We start from the raw sequence: 22,686 nt of genomic DNA, 5'->3' as shown, positions 1-22,686 counted from the left end.
TGAGCACTTTTTAAATTTATTTATAGTCACATTCCAAGCGCAACATTGGTCAGTTTGTAAACCTTTCAGAATTTTCTATATTTTCTAATATTTTTACTAATTTGTTTACTTTAGTTATCTTGAACTATTTTTATTTTGCTATCTTTATCAACTTTTAAAACTTGTATGAAAACATGATGCAGCTGTAAGTCAAATTCTATGCAGAAATATAGTAAATTCTGAAGGGTTAAACTTTCAAGCACCATTGTATAACTTATTTTTTGGTGTAGCATGAGGGCTTATTTTTGTGGAACAAGCTGTGGTTTTTGATGGCACCATTTCAGTGTACTCACTAACTTTTATTAACTCTTTCTGGGAGAATGGAACAAAACAGCAGTTCCAACACTGAGGATAAGAAAAACAGCTATTCTAAATTTATGTTATTTTTTACAGCACTCACCGTGTAAGATAAATTCCTTGATCATTGTATAGTTAAGGTTATTACAGATTTGGGAATACAAACTAGGAGAACATATGCATAATCATAATAATCAGGGGCATTCAAAGAACAAAGACCAGGGATCCCATAATGTCATAATAACAACTACATCACGACTTCAAAGTGGATATGCTGCATATTGAGTATATGGCCTTATATCACTTTGTTAACATGTTCTCTGAATATGGACGACTTGTAAGACCAAATAATATATTTTTACATCCATTAACAGTTCTTTTTTTGTTATTACAGCATCAGTGCTTTTTTGTCTGGATAACAGGTGTTTTGCTTTAAATGAAATATTCTATTTGTTGCATGCCTGCTGTTCGGTACCAATCTCACCAGGCTCCTCTGGCCTGGCCATCAAAAAGAGATTTATTTATAACAGCACAAGTACCAATGTTTTTGGTTCTTACATAACATTTTGTACACTATGCAATTAAGCAGGGTGGATAAAATCCAATGATTTTTTTTTTTAATCGAAAAAAATCTGATTTTTTTTATTTAAATCTGATTTTTTAATATAAAATGCTTTTTGAGGAAAATATATTACCATCCAAAGGTTATTTCATTATGAAATTAAGATGACTTTTTTTAATTATATAGAATAAGGCTGTATATGTTTAATTTTTTGTTAAATTCCATTAATCCATTCACAATGTCATTCTCTTCCAAAGGTTTTTTAAGATTACTGGGTAGTTTCTCTGCCTACAAGATATTATCACAGATGCTTGGTTTAATTTTTGGAGTTCTCAAAACTGAATTTATAACATGAAAAGAGTTGAGAAAAACATCTTAATCCTAACTTCTACAAACCTATAAATACAGAATCAACCCCTTCAGTGCTAAGTTTAAAGTTCAGTGAATAGAATATAAACAATATTTCTTCATCACTTTCACTTCAAAATATCACTTTCTTGTGTAGGCTTGGCTGACAGTCTAAGTTTCTTAAAATATATATATATATTTTCTTTAGCCAAATTAGTTAACAAACATGGATGTTTAAGCAAATAACATGCTGTAATGTTATTGTTTCAGTTGAATAAATCCTATTTAAATTGTTATTATTAAGGTAATGAATATTTTTCTCCTTCCCAAGTACAACAGAAAAATTGTCCAAATATGAATCTTTATGTAAAAAACTATGATTTAAATCAAGCCTTACTGACTAGTGATTTAAATCGTGATTGAAATCAGTTTGATTTAAATCAAATCCACCCTGCAATTAAGTATGCAAATAACCCAATATGTACAAACAAATCTGACACATCCTATAACTGTCCAATACTCAAATATTCATACATCTATCTTGATGAGCATATAAACTATATAAACTAGATTAACCATTTCACAAATAATTAATTCAAAGCACATTTATAACCATACAGCACTCTGTACTTAAAGAACCACTCCCGTGTTTTATTGTATTTTAAATAGATATTAAACCCTCTTTACTAATAAAGTTACATTTTTAGGCGCTTAGTATATACAGAAATTCACATCTTCATTTTCAGTTACTGCATCATGTGACTTACATAACATTAATCATTCTGTCCTTACACTTATTTCTTCCCCAGGAAGTCAGTTTATCCCCTTCCTGTGCAGATTACAACTACAAGCAGAATCTGAAGTAAGTTAATCACCTGCTGTATCTCCGCCCCTCAGCAGCTCTGCATCCCTCCCACCTCCTCCACACTACTATGGAATGCTTAGAACCACTAAGCAACAATGACTTCTTTAATTCATATGATCATTTGACCAAAACAAGTCACATGGTTTAAACTTAGCAGAAAAATGAAACAACCAGCTATTTTAGCTGTTCAATAAGCCCCTTTATATTAGGAAATTAAACATAATAATTTAAACATCATAAGGTCCTGTCACAATGACGTGAACACAGACTAGTGATGAGCACCATAAGCAATATTCATTTTTGTGATATTTCTCAAGATTTTGGCCTAATATTTGCCATAAATTAGCAAATTCTAGAATTCGTAATCTCATTATTTTCTGCTGGCACACCCACGGCCGCTCATCATCAGCAAAAAATTTGTTTACAGCCCAAAAAACTATTCAAAGAAAATAAAAAGAGACTTTGGGATGACTTTATTGGGTTTTGCACAATGGGGCAAAAATTTAATAAAATAGGGATAAAAAAAACAGACAGCAAATGACTTTTTTGGTCAAAGATGAAAGACAAAGACACTAATCCCTATTACAGCATACTAATTCATATCACAGCACAGTAATCCCTATCACAGCACAGAAAAACACACAGAAAATGACTTTTTTTTCCAAAGACAAAAGACAGACACTAATCCCTATCACAGCACAATAATTCCTATCTCACTACCTAACACCCTGCACTGGAACTTATCAGCTACACTATATCACTATCTAACCTACACTGACTATCTACCACTAACTATCTATAATATATATATATATATATATGAGCTAACTAACTATCTAATGTAATTGAATAAGGATTTAGATGACTCAACAGAGCACAGCAATGACACCTCTCTCTCTCAGAACTACAAAAAACTGCAGAAAATGGCTGCTGGGGAGTTTCCTATATAGTAAGAGGTAGGCAACTTTCCTATTGGTTGCTAGGGACAAAGACATTGCAGCCTTCTCAATGGCCTACAAGGAAGAAGCAGTGAGGGTACTGATGAAGAAAATCTAGAATATTCGCGATTAAGAAGATCTAGCGCTATATTCTAAATCTTTGCAAATCCTCGAAGATAAAAATTAGCGATTAGAATATTCGCGATCAACACTAATACAGACTGTCAGGAGGAGGATTAGTGTGTGGAAACAACATTATGGAGGAAACGCACCACCCTCATTTACACTCTCCCCCTACAGACAGCAGTATTCTGGGACTTGTAGGCAAGACTGCAGCAACAAAATGAAGATAAAGATGGCGGACCAGCACAGGAAAACTGGAAAGAAGACTTGTAGCAGGGATAAAGTAACAGTAAGAACTGGTTTGACATACTTGTAGACATATCTTTAGGTTTAGAGGGGGAAAAAAACATGCGAGGACTTCTTTAAATTTTCTTCGCAGTCAACATCTATTACCCTAGAAAAATATTATGTTCATAAACCATTCTATACCTCATACACAGAATTGTACCTTACACCTTTACTATAGATCTGAATTTGTAAACATGTTAAATGTAACGGTGTTTAAATATAGGACTGCAAATAAACTTAAAGGGATTTTCCAGCAGACAAAAAAATATTTAAAAAAAGGGGTGGGGAGAAAGGGTTAAATAAATAATCAATCACCCTGATACTGCTCTGGTCCCTGCTGCTCACCACTTCCTGATTGTAGCTAAAACATGCAATAAATTGTTTGGAATGCCAGCTCAGCCAATGAATGGGTGCATTGGTGATTCTCCTCAGTCAGTGATTAGCTGAGCGGGCATTACAAGCCATTTACTGTGTGTCGAGAGATCAGTAATATGGTAAATGCTAATTCTTAATTTTTAACACTTTCTGAATTTTTTTTAATAACATCCCTTGAAAACCTGTTTAAAGAATTATCTTAATATAGAGGGTTACACAGATTTCTTGACATATTGCAGTTGCCTACTTTTAAATAAAATGTTTACTTACAATTGATGATGTATACAAAAATCTAATTTTTGCACGACATTTAATATATTTTTAGGTGATATTAAACAAAAAGGTGGGGTATAATATTTTTACATTTATATCAGTTGTTCCTTGTTTGTTATCATGTTGTGTTCTCACTTCCTTTTAAATAAAACTATGTTTCAAAGTAATTTTTACAAAGCTGTCTCTTTCTCCATTTACTAATATTGTCCGTTATTAGAAAAAAGGTAATCTATCCAATTTTGCAATTATTGTTTTCATCAATTAATTGACTCAATGGTCTTTACATGAAAAATAAGCCCTCAAACAAACACGGGAAGCTTGGAAAAGAAGTCTGGTTATGATGTGATTGAATTATTTTAGTAACACATGCAATCTATTTCAAGCTCTATTATTATTTCTGAAGTGTGCAATGATTGCTACTAAACAAGTAGAAATGTCAGGAGGTAATGAGTCATCCTTTATTTCCTTGTTCCCCCATTAACATCTAAATTATACAGCCTTTTAAACAAGTCAGCATACAAAACAAAATAAATAAATAAATAAAGACAAAGCATTTAATAGTAGTCTGTCAGCACTTTTGGGCATGCTATATTGTTAACAAGAATACATAGGGGCAGTACAAACATACCTTTAGAGGAGCTTTCAGGAGTAGTGTGAATAGAAAGTTTTATTCTGCCATGTTCTGCTCTTGCAAGTTCCTGGGGCGGGGCTTCACTGTGAAGTGTTCTCTGCATTGAGTTGCTTCACAGTCCCCTCCCTCTGCTCTGAGTTACAGCTATAGCATCCAACCAGTAGCCCCATATACAGTGGTTTCCACTCTTAACTGATGTAAAGTTCAGTTAAAGGGCTTGTCCGGGCTATTAATATTGATAACCTATCCTTAGGATAGGTCATCAATATAAGATTGGTGGGGGTTCGACACCTGGCACTCCCACCAATCAGCTGTATGAGAAAACTGCACACGTGCCGTCTCCCTTCTCTCTTCCTGCTCTGTGGCTGCTGTCTTCGGCAAAGAAGCGGTGAGCAGGAAGAGAGAAGGGAGACCGCACATGCGCACGCCATCTTCTCGAACAGCTGATCTGTGGCGGTGCCAGGTGACAGACCCCCACCAATCTTATATTGCTGACCTATCCTGAGGATAGGTCATCAATACTAAAAGATCCGACAACCCCTTTAAGGAATGCAATTTATCATGACAGAACGACACAAGATGATATCCAACCTCTGGGGAGGCTGTAAATCACATCCACTGGGTGTCAAGTGTACCACAATTACCTCAATAACCTGCATGTTTGTTTGGAAAACAGCTGGGGGTCTTCACAGCGGTTGTTCTTTCACATGTATTTTCTCTCACTGCCATTGTCTGAAAAAAGGCTGACTGTATGCAAAGGAAAAACTATTGTCGTCTGTTATCAGCCACTGTAGGACTGGTAAATGCAAGCTATTACTTCCTGTTATGAGGCCAGGGAGAGGATCTGTTGCTCCCTATTATCAGCCATTTCAGACCAAGGGGAGAATGTCTAGGACAGGAGAATTTAATCTATTGCTCCCTGTTATCAGACATTTCAGGCTGGAGAGCGGATGACTGTAGGACAGGAGAATCTAATCTATTGCTCCCCATTATCAACCATTTCAAGACAGTGAGAGGAAGACTGTAGGACTGGAGAATACAATCTTTTACTCCCTGTTATAAGCCATTTCAGACCAAGGGGAGAATGTCTAGGACAGGAGAATTTAATCTATTGCTCCCTTTTATCAGACTTTTCAGGCCGGAGAGAGAAAAACTGTAGGACAGGAGAATACAATCTATTGCTAACCGTTATCAGCCACTTCAGGCACTCTCAGCAGGAGATCGTTAGGTGGAACCCCACAAAGTTTAGCGAGGATGTAGATGGACAATGTCTTTGTCTGTACAGTATTAACCAAATCAATATGAATCATGAGAATGCTGAAAGGTCATAGACTGTACAGAACTAAACCGACAAAAATTAAAGAGTTTTGATAGCAAAATGAGGACATTTACAAGTTTTTTTGTGTGCTATATACTGACACCCAATGTGTCTGCACTGTAGTATGTACAATAGTAACATGTAATGGCACAGTTTAAAGAATATAGTAATCTCTGCAGTGTTTATTTTGAACATAATGAATAAAGTGCTAGTGTATACTGACATCAAGGTTATCTAAATCATAGTGTGCAGAATATAGAATTGTAGTGAATACTTGCACAGTTAGGATCCCATGTTCGGGTATTAGTTAGTAACACTATGCGCCACCTGCTGTCAGTTGTATTGCAGGACCTTTTTTTATTTGTTATCCTGAGTAATTGTGATTGAATTAATTAGGCACTACATTTCATGATAGATATATCTAAACTCGTTGAGATAAGTGAGCAGTTAAGAGTAGGACACCACTGTATCTGACATTCAGTTCATAGGCGAGGGGCTATGAAGCAGCTCAATGCAGAGAGCACTTCATAGTAAAACCCACCCTGGGCACTTGCAAGAGTAGAATATGTCAGAAAAAAACTTCATATTCTCACTGCTGATAAGAAAAGCTCCACAAAACATATGTTTGGCCTGCCCTCCTCAGCCCCTACCAAGTGCTGTCAGCAGTTTAGCATGGTCCAAAATGCTCACAGAACCCCTTAAACACATTTAAGTGCTTAAGAGTGATAATGTTAGGAAATTTGCCCTAAGAACCATATAAGAAGAGTTGAATCACTTTTGAGATATAGTACATAGCTATGCAAGACTGAGCAAAAATGGACATCAGAGCTGATGTGTGGAAGTAGAGCCCTCCTTCAGTTTGTTCTGTCCATAAATTAATATTTGCATCTTGTCAATTTAGATTTTCATTTCCATTCAAAAGAGATGATTCAGCACTGTATAAATACTATAGAACAGGAATTCTCAAACTGCAGCCCTCCAGCTGTTGTAAAACTCCCACCATGCCTTGCTGTAGGCTGATAGCTGTAGGCTGTCCGGGCATGCTGGGAGTTGTAGTTTTGAAACGACTGGAGGGCCGCAGGTTGGGCATCTCTGCTATAGAACGTTGCTCATAACTTTTAGTATTGGCGGAGAGGTGTTCAAGGTAACTGCAGAAAGTAACCATGATATGAGTGAAATTAATAAAATTTCTACCCAAAAAATCTATTATCGTTTTAGTGTTGACTTGCTCTTCAACTCATTTATAGCTATATCTTTGCTAAGTAGGCCACATTTTAATAATTCACTTCTTTTAACTACTGTAGCTAGGAACCAATTTGATGAGTGGAAATGACAAAATTAGCTTTTAATGGAGAAAATAAATGAAGGGAAATTACAGAGATCTGATACAAGGAGTCCGTCAATGACTATTTCTGAAGAGACTGCATATAACCAGCAAATGTACCATAAGTAGTGTTGGTCGAGCACCAAAGTGCTTGTGTGCTCTGGTGCTCGATTAGAACACTTCCCGATGCTCGGATGCTCTACAAAGCACCCAAGCATAATGGAAGTCAAGGGGAGAACTCAAGCATTAAACAAGGCACCCCCTGCTCTGAAGAGGGGAGGGTGTCGGGACTCTAGTTCGGCTTAGGAGTCCCTGCTCTGACTCCATATATAGCTATATCCATATATGGAGTCAGTGCTTGGAGACACCAAGTGTATTTAAATCTAATTTAGCCTCTATTTCTGAAAAGTTTCTGGTGGGAATCGAACTCACAACCTTCTACATTACATCAAACTCACATCCTTCTACATTACATCCCAGAATGATAACCACTACATTATAGACGTGCATTGCCAGTTACTGAAAAATAAAATACAAGACTTCTGCTGTATAGGAATACATACTAGTAGTACGTATTCCTATACAGCAGAAGTCTCATATTTATTTTTATTTTTTTAATTATCTGGCCATGTAACTCTCAACTCCTATATAAATTAAACCAACACGCAAATGATAAAATCAATCCATCTTTATTATAACAAATAAAATGAAATACATGATAAAAATCAAGGAATGCAGGATAGTGAGGATTAAACCCTCCAGACCCAAGGATAATGCAGTTATCAGTATAATTGCAGATAACACTGTTGTGTATGCAGTGCGCCAGAACAAAGAATATAACAAGTATGGCCCTACACACAGGTATCTCAGTTCGCCACAAAAGTGGCATATAAATGAAAATGAATAATCTAACAGGGTGAGGGCCACCTAACCGTAGGTAACAATAACAAATATAATGCTGGCAAAAGCATAGACAACAGTGAGCAACATGAGCATATATCATAACAAACCTGACTGGAGGAACGGCCCAACGTCCGTTTCGCAGGCACACTTTTTCAAAGGGCACCTGCTTGCTCATTGTTGTCTATGCTTTTCCCAGCATTATATTTGATATTGTTACCTACGGTTAGGTGTCCCTCACCCTGTTAGATGATTCATTTTCATTTATATGCCACTTTTGTGGCAAACTGATATACAGTGCTGCCCATAATTATTCATACCCCAGGCAAATTTTGACTTAAAGTTACTTTTATTCAACCAGCAAGTAATTTTTTGACGGGAAATGACATGGGTGTCTTCCAAAAGATAATAAGACGATGTACAAGAGGCATTATTGTGAAAAAAAAAAACATTCTCAGCTTTTATTTACATTTCAGCAAAAAGTGTCCAGTCCAAAGTTATTCATACCCAGGGCCGTCTTTATCAAGGGGCAAAAGGGGCAGCTGCCCCGGGCCCAGTTGCTCCTGGGGGGCCCAAGGCAGCTGCCTCTTGAGCCCTGCTAGCCACTGCCCCGGGTGTCAGGCTGTCAGCTCTACCAGGAGTCCAGGCATCATGATCGTACTGTGTTAAAGTTGTGATTTAGGACCTTAATGACATCATCACCATGTGACCAGTAACCTAGCAATTGCTGGTCACATGGCTATGAGGTCATCACAGGTCCTGTGGAGTGTTGCAGAAGTTAACTGTGGAGCTTTTTTGTGTGAAGATTTCATCAGAAAAAGGTGACACTCAGGGGCTGTTATGTTAATATACTGTAAACTACTGTATAGTGGGGTGCTGTATACTGTGGGGGGCTGTATACTGTGTGGGACTGTATACTGTGTGGGGGCTGTATACTGTGTGGTGGGCTGTATACTGTGTGGGACTGTATACTGTGGGGGGCTGTATACTGTGTGTGGGCTGTATACTGTGTGGTGGGCTGTATACTGTGTGGTGGGCTGTATACTGTGTGGTGGGCTGTATACTGTGTGGGGCTGTATACTGTGTGGGGGCCTGTATAGTGTGGGGGGGGGGCTGTATAGTGTAAGGGCCTGTATACTGTGTGGGGGCCTGTATACTGTGGGGGGGCTATACTGCTGTACTGTATACTGTGGGGGTCTGTATAATGTATACTGAGGGTGCGGTATAGTGTGGAGTGCTATACTGCTGTACTGTATAGTGTGGGGGGCTGTATCGTGTATTGTTTGGGGTGCTGTATACTGTGAGGTGTTGTATACTGTGGGGTGCTATATACTGTGGGGTACTGTATAGTGTGGGGTGCTATACTGCATACTGTGTGGTGCTGTATACTACAGGGTGCTATACTGCATACTGTGGGGTGCTGGGGTGCACTGTAACACTAGGGTGAGCCGAGCCCTGGTCTCCTTCCTGCAGAGCGGTGCCCACTTCCAGCCTGAGCCCAGCTTCCCAGAGCACTGATCCTGAGCCGCTGGAGTCTTCAGAACTGGAAGTATTTACAGTCATTCACTGTACTCTACCAGATGTGTGGATTTTTTGTGTGTGTGTTGTGGTGGAGGGCGTGATTGCCTGCTAAGGTGTGGGAAGGCGGGATCCAGGGGGCCCCAAGTAAATTTTTGCCCAGGGTCCAATCAATATTAAAGACGGCCCTGTTCATACCCTTCTCAATAATCAATAGAAAAGCCTTTATTAGCTATTACAGCAATCAAACACATCCTATAATTGCAGACCAGTTTTTTGCATGTCTCCACAGGTATTTTTGCCCATTCATCTTTAGCAATGAGCTCCAAATCTTTCAGGTTGGAGGGTCTTCTTGCCATCACCCTGATCTTTAGCTCCCTCCACAGATTCTCAAATGGATTCAAGTCTGGACTCTGGCTGGGCCACTCCAAAATTTTAAATGTTGTTGTCTGCTAACCATTTCTTCACCACTTTTGCGGTGTGTTTTGGGTTATTGTCATGCTGAAATGTCCACTGGTCCCAAGGCCAAGTTTCTCTGCAGACTGCCTGATGTTGTCGTTGAGAATCCTCATGTATTGCTCTTTTTTCATGGTGCCGTTTACTGTGATTAGGTTCCCTGGTCCATTGGCTGAAAAACCCCCCCAAAGCATTAGGTTCCTACCACCATGTTTGACAGTGGGGATGGTGTTCTTTGGGTTGAAGGCCTCTCCTTTTTTTACGCCAAATGAATGAAACATCATTGTGACCAAAAAATACAATTTTCATCTGACCATAACACACAAGACCAGAAGTCTTCTTCTTTGTCCAGATGAGCTTTTGCAAAGGCCAAACAAGCTTTTGTGTGCCTTATCTGAAGAAGTGGCGTCCTCCTTAGTCTGCATTGTGCAGTGTCTGTTGGATTGTCTGCCTTGAGACATTGCCACCAGCAGAGCCCAGGTTTACCAGGATAGCCTTGGTGGTGATCCTTGGATTCTTTTTCACCTCTCTAACTATCCTCCTGGCCAGTACAGGTGTCACTTTTGGCTTCCGACCACATCCTCTGAGATTTTCCACAGTGTGGAACATCTTGTATTTTTTGCTCAAATGTAAATAAAAGCTAAGAAATGTTTTTTTTTTCCACAATAATGCCTCTTGTACATCGTCTTATTATCTTTTGGGAGACACCTATGCCATTTCCCGTCAAAAAATTACTTGCTGGTTGAATAAAAATAACTTCAAGTCAAAATTTGCCTGGGGTATGAATAATTATGGGCAGCACTGTACATGTGTGTAGGGCCATACTTGTTATATTCTTTGTTCTGGCGCATTGCATACACAACAGTGTTATCTGCAATTATACTGATAACTTCATTATCCTTGGGTCTGGAGGGTTTAATCCTCGCTTTCCTGCATTCCTTGATTTTTTATCATGTATGTCATTTTATTTGTTATAAAAAAAATGGATTGATTTGTCATTTCCGTGTTGGTTGAATTTTTATAGGAGTTGATAGTTGTACACCACACATTATATTCTGCTGGTTTCAGCAAGTGTTGGTATTATGTAACTCTATAGTGTAGTGGTTAACATTCTGGGCTGTAATGTAGAAGGTTGTGAGTTCAAATCCTGTGAGAAACTTTTCAGAAATAGAGGCTAAATTAAATTTATATATATATATATATATATATATATATATTTTTAGTAATTGCAAAAAATATGTAATTAGCACTTTCCTCCCAACTCTGCATCTGAGTGAAGATGCAGTCTGTAATCTCTAAAAAAAAAAGGTATGGGGAGAGCTCCAAGTAGCAGCTTTGCATATCTGGGCCAGAAACGCATCCGCTTTCTCCGCTCAAGAGGCCGCCACAGCTCTAGTTGAATGAGCCCCGAACCCCGAAGGGGGAGTTAGACTAAGGGAAGAATAAGCCAGAGAAATATAATTTTTAACCCATCTGTCTATAACACTAGTAGGCTTTGCGACCTCTAGCTCTACCCAAAAACTAAATAAGGAGATTCTTGTCAATTCTCAAAGAAGATGAGGAGTCTAGGTAAAAAATTAAACACCTTCTGACATCAAAGCAGTGGAATTTTTCTTCCAACAGATTAGTTGGATTTGGACAGAAGAAGGGTAGAATCACATTCTGACCTCTATGAAAATTTGATTCCACCTTAGGCTGAAAGGATGGAAGTGGTCTAATAATCACCTTGTCTTTTAAATAATAGTATAGGGAGGGAAAGCAGAGAAAGAATTTCTGAAAAGCAGATGTTATAGCTAGGGTTGAGCAAACCCAAACTGTAAAGTTAAGGTTCGTACCGAACTTCAGGATTTTTGGACCCCCGACCCGAACCAGAACTTTTACGTAAAAGTTCGGGTTCGAGTTTGGTGATTTAATGGTGCTAGTTAAGAGGCTTCAGGGCAGCAAATCAACAAGCGTTTAACTGTGTGACCTTAGAAGCCATCACAGCCATGCCTACTAATGGCATGGCTGTGATTGGCCAGTGCAGCATGTGACCCAGCCTCTATATAAGCTGGAGTCACGTAGCGCCGCACGTCACTCAGCTCTTACTAGTGTAGGAATAGGATGCTGCTGCTGTGAGGGAGAGAATAGGAAAGAACTTGTTACCTCTGCAAATTACAGCAATTTGTGGGTGCAATTCAACATTTTTGTACCCTGCCCTGAGCCCAGTGACACATAAAAATAAGTTTTATCTGTATGTTGGTTAGGTGGGCATCAGCACGGCATATGTACATTTGTGACAGTCAAGTACAAGCTTGAAATACTGCAAATATATTCTGGGTTTTAAAAAAAATCCCCCATTTTTGCAATACCCTACATCTGGGTCCTTTGCTGCATTTGTCACAGTGAAATCCAAGCTTGAAATACTGTAATAATATCCTGGGTTTAAAAAAAACACCCATTTTGGGCAAGATAATACATTTGCGGCCTTTGCTGCATTTGTTACAGTGAATTACAAGCTTGAAATACTGAAATTATATTCTGGGTTTAAAAAAAAACACCATTTTTGGCAATACACTACATCTGGGTCCTTTTCTGCATTTGTCACTGTGAAATACAAGCGTGAAATACTGCAATAATATTCTGGGTTTAAAAAAAACACCAATTTTTGGCAATACACTACATCTGGGTCCTTTTCTGCATTTGTCACAGTAAAATACAAGCGTTAGATACTGCTGTCATATTCTTGTTTAAAAATAAAACACCCATTTTGAGAGAGAGAATAAATTTGCGGCCTTAGGCTGCATTTCTGACAGTCCAATACAAACTTTTAATTGTGCTGTTATATTCTGGGTTTAAAAAAACACCACTTATTTGCAAGACCCTACATCTGGGGCCTTTGCTGCATTTGTCACAGTCAAATACAACCAGTTAATACTGCAGTTACATTGTTGGTTGACAAATAAAACATTTTGGGGGCCGTAAAATAATTGTATAAAATTCGCCTGTCACACTGTTGTCCTCTTTATGACACCGGCACGGCCTTACTCTCAGTGAAATTAATTGTTGACTATTGGCAGTTACATTGTCAACTGACAAAAACCATCTGTTAGTTTGGTGGGTGAACCCAAAGAAGGAGGACAGCGTCAAATAAGGGATGTGGCCACCGGTCGTGGTGCTGCTGGTGGAGCGCCTGTTGCAGGGGGAGGACTTGCTCTATCTGTGCCAGCTACACGCACAAGTGAAACACCTTCCTCAGGTGCGAGTAGGCAACAGAACCTTCAGCGTTATTTGGTAGGGCCGAATGCGGGTATACGAATGGTGAGGCCAGAACAAGTACAGGCAATAGTAGATTGGGTGGCTGACAGTACCTCCAGTTCCTTCACATTGTCTCCCACCCAATCTCCTCCTGAAAGATCAGAGTTGGCACCTACAGCCCATGTCCATCAGTCCTTCACCCCAAGTCATGGAGCAGTCTCTTCTGCTTTTTGATGATTCTGCTAGCAGGGTTTCCCAGGGCCATCCAACCCCAGGGCCATCCATCCAACGCTCTCAAAGTGAGCACAACCTTCATGACCAGGGATTTAAGTGCAAAGCACGAGCTGCAGTGGGGTAGAAAAACAAAGAAAGGTCTCTGGCTCCTCCTGCTTCTTCTTTGGCTGCAGTCTCTGCCTCTTCATCCACCTCTGGAGTGACAGTGGCACCTGCCACCATGCAAACAGAGAATCTGCCAGCAACACCACCACCTGGGTCACCAAGCATCTCCACAATGTCCCATGGAAGCGTTCACCTCTCTATCTCCCAAACACTGGAGAGAAAGAGGAAGTACCCCCCTACCCACCCGCGATCCCTGGCCCTGAATGTCAGCATTTAAACATTTGAAATGCTGTCATTCTGTCTGGTGGAGACAGAGAGTTTTAAAAGCCTTATGGCGGTGGCTGTCCCACAGTAGGTCATGCCCAGCCGCCACTACTCTTCCAGACGAGCCATCCCTTCCCTGCACAACTAAGTGGGGGACAAAATCAGGTGTGCACTGCGCAACGACACCTGTGGCAAGATCCACCTAACTACGGATACGTGGACCAGTAAACACGGTCAGGGACATTATATCTCTCTAACAGCACACTGGGTAAATGCAGTGGTGGTTGGGCCTGAGGCAGATAGCAGTTTGGCGCATGTCCTTCCACCACCGAGTATTGCAGGGCAGTTCAGTTTGCCTCCTGTTGCTTCCTCCTCCTACTCCGCTTCCTCATCCTCTACCGCCTCCTCATCCGGTCAGCGTAACATCTTCACCACCAACTTCAGCACAGCCAGGGGTAAACGACAGAAGGCAGTTTTAAAACTTATCTGTTTGGGGGACAAACCCCACACTGCGCAGGTGCTGTGGACGGGCATGGAACAACAGAGTAGTTGGTGCCAGTGAGCCTCAAGCCCGGCCTGGTGGTGTGCGATAATGGGCAAAATCTCATAGCAGCTCTGGGACTAGCTGGTTTGATGCACATCCCTTGCCTGGCGAATGTGCTGAATTTGGTGGTGCAGAGGTTCCTTAAAAATTACCCCGCTATGTCAGAGCTGCTGCAGAAAGTGCGGGCCGTCTGTGTGCACTTTTGGCGCTCTCACCCTGCTGCTGCTCGCCTGTAAGCGCTGCAGCGTAACTTCAGCCTTCCCACTCACCGCCTCATATGCACATACCCACAAGGTGGAACTCCACCTTGCACATGCTGGTCATACTGTGCGAGCAGCAGGCGATAGTGGAGTTTCAGCTGCAGTCACACGGGTGAGTCGCTCTGCGGAACAGCACCACTTCACCACCAATGGCTGGGCCTCCATGTGAGACCTGTGTGCCTTGTTGCGCTGTTTCGAGTACTCCACCAACATGGCCAGTGCCGTTCTCAGCATTACTATCCCACTTCTATGCCTCCTTGAAAAAAATGCTTCGGTCGATGATGAAAGATGATGCGGCACAGGAGGAGGAAGATAGATCATTTAATAGTGTTTTAGGCCAGTCATACACAAGTGGCTCTGAGGGTGGGTTCCTGCACCCACAAACGCCACGTACACAATTGTCCAGCCAGGGAACAGTCAGATCTGGAGGACACAGATGATACACCTCCTACAGAGGACAGCTTTTTGTTGCCTCTGGGTAGCCAAGCACACATGTGCGATTCCATGCTGCAGTGTCTCCGCAACGACCGCCGAGTTGCCCACATTCTAACTTGTGCTGATTACTGGGGGGCCACGCTGCTGTTTCCCCATTATAAGGACAACGTACGTCCTTAATTCCGTCACTGGAGCGTGATCGTAAGATGCATGAGTACAAGCGAACGCTGGTAGACGCACTGCGGTGGCATTCCTACCTGACAACGGGGGCACAGTGGAAGCACAAGGCGAAGGCAGAGGAGGAGGAAGAGGTTGCCAACGCAGCTGGGGCACCGCCAGCACCTCAGAAGGCAGGGTTAGCATGGCCGAAATGTGGAAAAGCTTTGACAGCACGCCACAACAACCAGCACCACCAGCTGATATGGAACGTCTTAGCAGGAGGCAGCATTTCAGCAACATGGTGGAGCAGTATGTGTGCACACGCCTACACGTACTGGATGATGGGTCTGCCCCCTTCAACTTCTGGGTCTCCAAATTGGGCACCTGGCCTGAGCTTGCCCTTTACGCCTTGGAGGTGCTGGACAGTGTTGAACTTGTGTTTAGCACGGCAGGGGGCGTTATCACAGACAAGCGCAGCCGCCTGTCCACAGCCAATGTGGACAAGCTCACATTCATTAACCACTTCAACCCCGCTAGCTGAAACCCCCTTAATGACCAGGCCACTTTTTACACTTCTGCACTACACTACTTTCACCGTTTATTGCTCGGTCATGCAACTTACCACCCAAATGAATTTTATCTCCTTTTCTTCTCACTAATAGAGATTTCATTTGGTGGTATTTCATTGCTGCTGACATTTTAAATTTTTTGTTATTAATCGAAATTTAACGATTTTTTTTCACTTTCAGTTGTAACATTTTGAAAAAAAAAACGACATCCATATTAAAATTTTTCGCTGAATTTATTGTTCTACATGTCTTTCATTACAAAAAAATGTTTGGGTCAAAAAAAAATGGTTTGGGTAAAAGTTATAGCGTTTACAAACTATGGTACAAAAATGTGAATTTCCGCTTTTTGAAGCAGCTATGACTTTCTGAGCACCTGGCATGTTTCCTGAGGTTCGACAATGCTCAGACAGTACAAACACCCCACAAATGACCCCATTTCGGAATGTAAAATGACACCCCAAAACACATTCCCCAACTTCTCCTGAGTACGGCGATACCACATGTGTGACACTTTTTTGCAGCCTAGATGCGCAAAGCGGCCCAAATTCCTTTTAGGAGGGCATTTTTAGACATTTGGATCCCAGACTTCTTCTCACGCTTTCGGGCCCCTAAAATGCCAGGGCAGTATAAATACCCCACATGTGACCCCATTTTGGAAAGAAGACACCCCAAGGTATTCGGTGAGGGGCATGGCGAGTTCCTACAATTTTTAATTTTTTAGGCACAAGTTAGTGGAAATTGATTTTTTTTGTATTTTCTCACAAAATCTCCCTTTCCGCTAACTTGGGACAAAAATTTCAATCTTTCATGGACTCAATATGCCCCTCATGGAATACCTTGGGGTGTCTTCTTTCCGAAATGGGGTCACATGTGGGGTATTTATACTGCCCTGGCATTTTAGGGGCCCTAAAGCGTGAGAAGAAGTCTGGAATATAAATGTCTAAAAAAATTTACGCATTTGGATTCCGTGAGGGGTATGGTGAGTTCATGTGAGATTTTATTTTTTGACACAAGTTAGTGGAATATGAGACTTAGTAAGAAAAAAAAAAAAAAAAAAAAAAAAAATATTTCCGCTAACTTGGGCCAAAAAAAAAAGTCTGAATGGAGCCTTACAGGGGGTGATCAATGACAGGGGGGTGATCAGGGAGTCTATATGGGGTGATCACCCCCCTGTCATTGATCACCCCCCTGTAAGGCTCCATTCAGACGTCCGTGTATGTGTTTTGCGGATCTGATCCATGTATCCGTGGATCCGTAAAAATCATACGGACATCTGAATGGAGCCTTACAGGGGGGTGATCAATGACAGGGGGGTGATCAATGACAGGGGGGTGATCAGGAAGTCTATATGGGTGATCACCCCCTTGTCATTGATCACCCACCTGTAAGGCTCCATTCAGACGTCCGTATGTGTTTTGCGGATCCGATCCATGTATCCGTGGATCCGTATAAATCATACGGATGTCTGAATGGAGCCTTACAGGGGGGTGATCAATGACAGGGGGGTGATCAATGACAGGGGGGTGATCAATGACAGGGGGGTGATCAGGGAGTCTATATGGGGTGATCATGGGTGATCAGGGGTTCATAAGGGGTTAATAAGTGACAGGGGGGGTGTAGTGTAGTGGTGTTTTGTGGTACTTTACACAGCTACCTGTGTCCTCTGGTGGTCGATCCAAACAAAAGGGACCACCAGAGGACCAGGTAGCAGGTATATTAGACGCTGTTATCAAAACAGCATCTAATATACCTGTTAGGGGTTAAAAAAAATCACATCTCCAGCCTCCCAGCGAACGATCGCCGCTGGCAGGCTGGAGATCCACTCGCTTACCTTCCGTTCCTGTGAACGCGCGCGCCTGTGTGCGCGCGTTCACAGGAAATCACGGCTCTCGCGAGATGACGCATATATGCGTGACTCTGCGCAGAGCTGCCACCTCCGGAACGCGAATCTGCGTTAGGCGGTCCGGAGGTGGTTAAAAGGAACCAGGCATGGATCCCACAGGACTTGTCCGTACCTTGTGCAGAATAGACATGTATACCGGCCTTACCCAGCCATTGTTATACTACAGCGCAATTGCTTTTGGAGTGTACCCTCTTTTGGGGTGTACCCTAATAAAAATAATTAAAAAAACTTAAACCAAAAACCAGTGTTGGCTACCTCGTCCTCCTCCACCGCCGCTTCCACCTACACCACTACGTCCACCGCCTCCTCAACCTCCTAGTCCATATGGACCTTCACGTCATACATTAAGATTATTTTTTGTAAATTTTTACGTATTTTAATTTTAAGCCTTTCACTCATTTGTTTGATACATTGTTGGGTTACATATCCCAAATTTTTGGCTGTGATATACCCCTGCTCCACCTAGTGGACAGGCTAATACATTTCACTAATTTGTCTGTTACATTGTCGGTGAAATTCACAAACTTTTCCGTATACAAACCCCTGCTCTGCATAGGTGACTGGGACCTTATTTTTTGTAAAATCGTCTGTTGAATTGGTGGGTGACATTAACCCATTTTTGCCGATGAAAACCCCCTGCTCTGCATAGGTGAAAAGGACTTAAATTTGTAAATTTTGTCTATAATTGGCCCTTTCATTCAATCCTTCCGCTTTAATAACTTGTCCTACATTTCAGCACGATCATATTGCAGCCATTGACCTCCCTTGAATGTGGTATCCCATCAGCAAAGAGGCAGCAGGGCCTCTCCTGTCGAACGTTTCCAATTCCAAAATACCCCAGTGACATTCCCAGTGGCATCCCACTGCAAAGGACCGGGAGCCGCCTGAACACGGCCACAGCGGCTTGGGAGGAAGGCAGGAAGAAGATCAGGCTCAGGCAGCGGGTCCCCAAGGAGACTGACGCCGCCAGGGATAGGTCCCTTTACAGTATAGCAGACCCAGACCTCCCCAGCCTCCCGAGGTGAGAATCAAAATCACGGCAAGAGCCAGAGCTCCTCAGGTACCTCCTATCCGGAGGACAGGAAACCTGAACTGAGGTGTGGTGGGTGTGTGAACCTTTTTATCTCTTCAGGCTTCCTGTCCTGGATGGGAGGTCCCAGTCATATGGGTGCCGTCATGGGTGAGGGGAAAAAAGATTTTCTACTTATTAAACCTTCTCTAGTGGTTTAATTAAGTGGAGGGATCAGGTTAACTAATTAGGTCTAGCATAGAGGGAGTTAATAGTTTAGTCAGCTCTTGTTAACCTCAGTGTGTCCTCTGCTCACCATTATAACGAACAGCAATGGCGAATGTGGTCACCTCATTAAATGTACCTATCCAAGTAAATGCATCTCTTTTGTCATTGTTCTGTGGTGTCCCGCCATGCTTGTTCCGTTAGTACGTATGTTATACATGCACAAAAACACAGCCCTTCAATATGTATATTATACATACATACACACATAGTATTCTAGTCTCAACCTTAATAAAAACAGCTGTGCCTAGAATTTATGGGCTTCTGAGAGAACATAGACCTGCCCCCAAATCATTGCAACAACTAATGTCCTCCACTAAAACAGCCCTTTCATTAATCCTATCCATAATACTAATAAACTCCAGAGAATATGTAAAAAAAAGTCCAACAGCTCCCAAAACACTTACATGCGTAAATGCTACTTTTCACCATTACCTTCTTCCTGGTTTGGCCACGCCTACTGTGTGACATCATCAAAGGTACTTCAGCTGCAATTACTCAGAGTTTTCATCTCGCTAAGACTTTTCTTTTCATGTGCAAACAAGATCTTTCAGCCTCCTCTCCTGCCTGCACTGATCATACAGATCGGTTTCGGGCAGGAGGTGATAGAAGTGTGCAGATTCAGAGCTCTCTCACTGATCGGGCAAATTGCTGCATAAGTGCTCTGCTGGATTATTTAGGAAACAGGGGGTCTGGCACTGCTGGACCACCCTGACTGCAGACTATAGGAAGCATGCACTATAAAAAAAATTGCATTTGTCCAATGGATTGTACAATGTGAAATGCAATTAAACATATGTAAAAAAGTCTACTTTCATATAAACATTAAGTTATAGTAAGGATATTATGATATTATTAACTTAGTGTACATCTAAAGATCGTTGTACTGTTAACACATACTACATTTTTTTTTTACCTTCGGTGAGTCTGCTTGTCTGCTCAGCACTTCCACCAGGTAAAATCTTGGCAATATAAGCTCCAATCTCTCCCTGACTTCCAGGAATCTCTTTTCCACCAACAACCCTTATTCCAAATCCATTTCCTATTGAACAAACAAAGAAACATCAAAATGGCAGGCAAGCTCAAAGGGATTATCCAACTCTGTAACTGTTGACCTATCTTCTGAATAGGTCATCAGCATCTGATCAGTGGGGAACGGACACTCAGGGCTGAGCTGCACCTAGGCTACCAGACCAACAGTTGTGTTGTCACTGGCTTAGGGTAAGCTGTGTGGGTCCAGGGTGTCAGACCCGACCAATCAGATGCCGATTCAGAGGATGGCACATTGTCATTACACCCAGTGTCGGACTGGGGTGCATAGGGCCCACCAGTAAAATTTATTTTGGGGGCCCACCGAGTTTTTTATATGAACATAGGCAAGTGTAGGTTCTGTACATTCAATATATGTATGTAGTGCAGTAAGTCTACTCTGTTATGTGCCACTTGTGCAGGGGGTGGGAGACTAGAGGCCCACTTTGCCCAGGGGCCCACTGGGGGATTCCCCTGTGGGCCAGTCCGAGCCTGATTACACCTAGGGGCTCTGCTCTCTCTACAACTGGCGATCATTCTCCACTGTGGTTGACAGGGCCTATCACATATACACTGCCTGCCGCAGAACTTGCAGAAAGAGCGGAGCCTCAAGATGTAATGGCAATGCCCCGCTGCTCCCAAAGGTGCATTTGCATATATTAAAACTTAATTTTTCTCAGCAATGTTGGCACAAAGATTCCTTCAGCTGCCAAGTGCACATGCAACAGGTCAGCCAGTTTCTCATAGGTATAAATCTGCTGACAGATGCCCTTTTAAGGGGATTGGCCATAAATGCATTGCCACTTCTTTACCAGGAATCATAGCACCCATTTTAAACTCAACTTCATTGATACTTTAAAGGTTATGTACACCTTTGGGACCAATTTTGTTTTAAGATTGCATTTTACTCATTTTGGGCTAAATATATATTTTTTAAATTAGCCTGTATTAAAAATATTGAGCCGTTCTGTCTCAAAGGGTTAACTATTTTTCTAGCTGTGTGAATACTACTTTTACTTTTTGCCAGTCAGTCATCTAATAACCCTTATCTCTAAATTAATAAAAGATCATAAATACTTATATAAGCCACATTCTTATAAGTAAGAATAGAGCTTTAATGAACGTTTATACAGTCAGAGATCAGAGATAAGGAGCCAGTTAGCTCCCTGTCTGAGGGAGCAGAGAGAAAATACAGATCCTGCTAGTAGATAAACTCAAAGCTGTGCAGGGAAAATGGTTCATCATTTTTAATAAAAAACAAATGAAAAAAAGATTTTTAGCCCAAAATGAGTACAATGCAATAATAATAAAAAACTGCCACTAAAGGTGTACATAGCCTTTAATGTCATATTAAATCTTATACAGTATTTCTTCACAGTGATGTGGATATAATACTAATTGGGCAAAGTAATTATTAATGATGGTGTGTTACACTGTAACAGGTGCTAAATACATTCACTGCGGATTATACCTAAGTAGCAAACTGCATCAAAACATACTTTAAATATTCATATCCCACAATCACCAGGTGTTTCTTCCTATTTAGAACTGCTTGAAAATGTCAAAGAAATGATCTGTACATGTTCATTACTACCTAGCATAAAGGTCAAAACTATATTGTTCATTATGCTTACTAGCATCTAATTACTTACCTTAAATAACCCTGCATTTAACAAAAAAGTGCTATCATTTAAATGATACACAATACATAGTATACAAATATACATACTAAGACCTTCCTGGGACATAAAATATATGCAAAAAAGAGTAAAATAAATAAATAAAATAATAATAATTAAGAACATTAATGAGGGTTTACACCCCAATAAATTTGTTTCTCCTAAAGAAGAAGAATATGGTATAAAATACATTGTACTCACCTCTTCAAACTGCTTTCCCCCACCAGTCCTTGCTTACGCAGCACCTGAGAGACCACATCATCTCACAATGAGAACGGCAGGTCACTGCTATTGCCAGTGATTGTTTGCAGTGGTCACATACTGAGATGACACATAATTGCTGGAGATGGGTAAACAAAGACCAGAAGTGGAGCAGGGAATGGGCTCTTGACAGAGAAGTGGGCTTTTGAGCAACTTTCTAATATACATTGGAGATTTATCATTACTTCTAAACTACAAAAATAGTGAAAATTTAATTGTGTATATGACACATTGGAGTTAATTTACAAAAGCTGTGTGCAAAGTTTCTTGTGTACAAAAAGTAGCAAAATTTGTTTAAAAATTTGCAAACTTTTGATGTTTAACACCTTCCACGTCTCTTTTAAAAAAAAGTAGCCAGAGCTTAAAGGGATTGTATGAGTTATTTTTTGTTCATTGCATGTTTCTAACTAGGCAAATGTAAAGACTTTGCAATTCACTTACTTTATCTCCAGTTGCTC

At 41.1% G+C, this 22,686-nt stretch overlaps 1 protein-coding gene across 1 annotated transcript in view; it reads right to left on the bottom strand.

Annotated features, from left to right (window-relative positions):
- PCLO (piccolo presynaptic cytomatrix protein) overlaps positions 1 to 22,686 on the bottom strand; it is a 195,719-nt gene that overhangs the window by 66,485 nt on the left and 106,548 nt on the right. Inside the window, exon 9 of the mRNA XM_044277162.1 lies at positions 20,176 to 20,301. Coding sequence (XP_044133097.1) covers positions 20,176 to 20,301 — 126 coding nt within the window. The remainder of the gene's footprint in view (positions 1 to 20,175; positions 20,302 to 22,686) is intronic.

Source organism: Bufo gargarizans, chromosome 2, assembly GCF_014858855.1.
Source record: "Bufo gargarizans isolate SCDJY-AF-19 chromosome 2, ASM1485885v1, whole genome shotgun sequence".
NCBI lineage: Eukaryota > Metazoa > Chordata > Amphibia > Anura > Bufonidae > Bufo > Bufo gargarizans.
The sequence above is the reverse complement of the archived record's forward strand: the minus strand, read 5'-3'. Positions and strand labels throughout refer to the sequence as shown.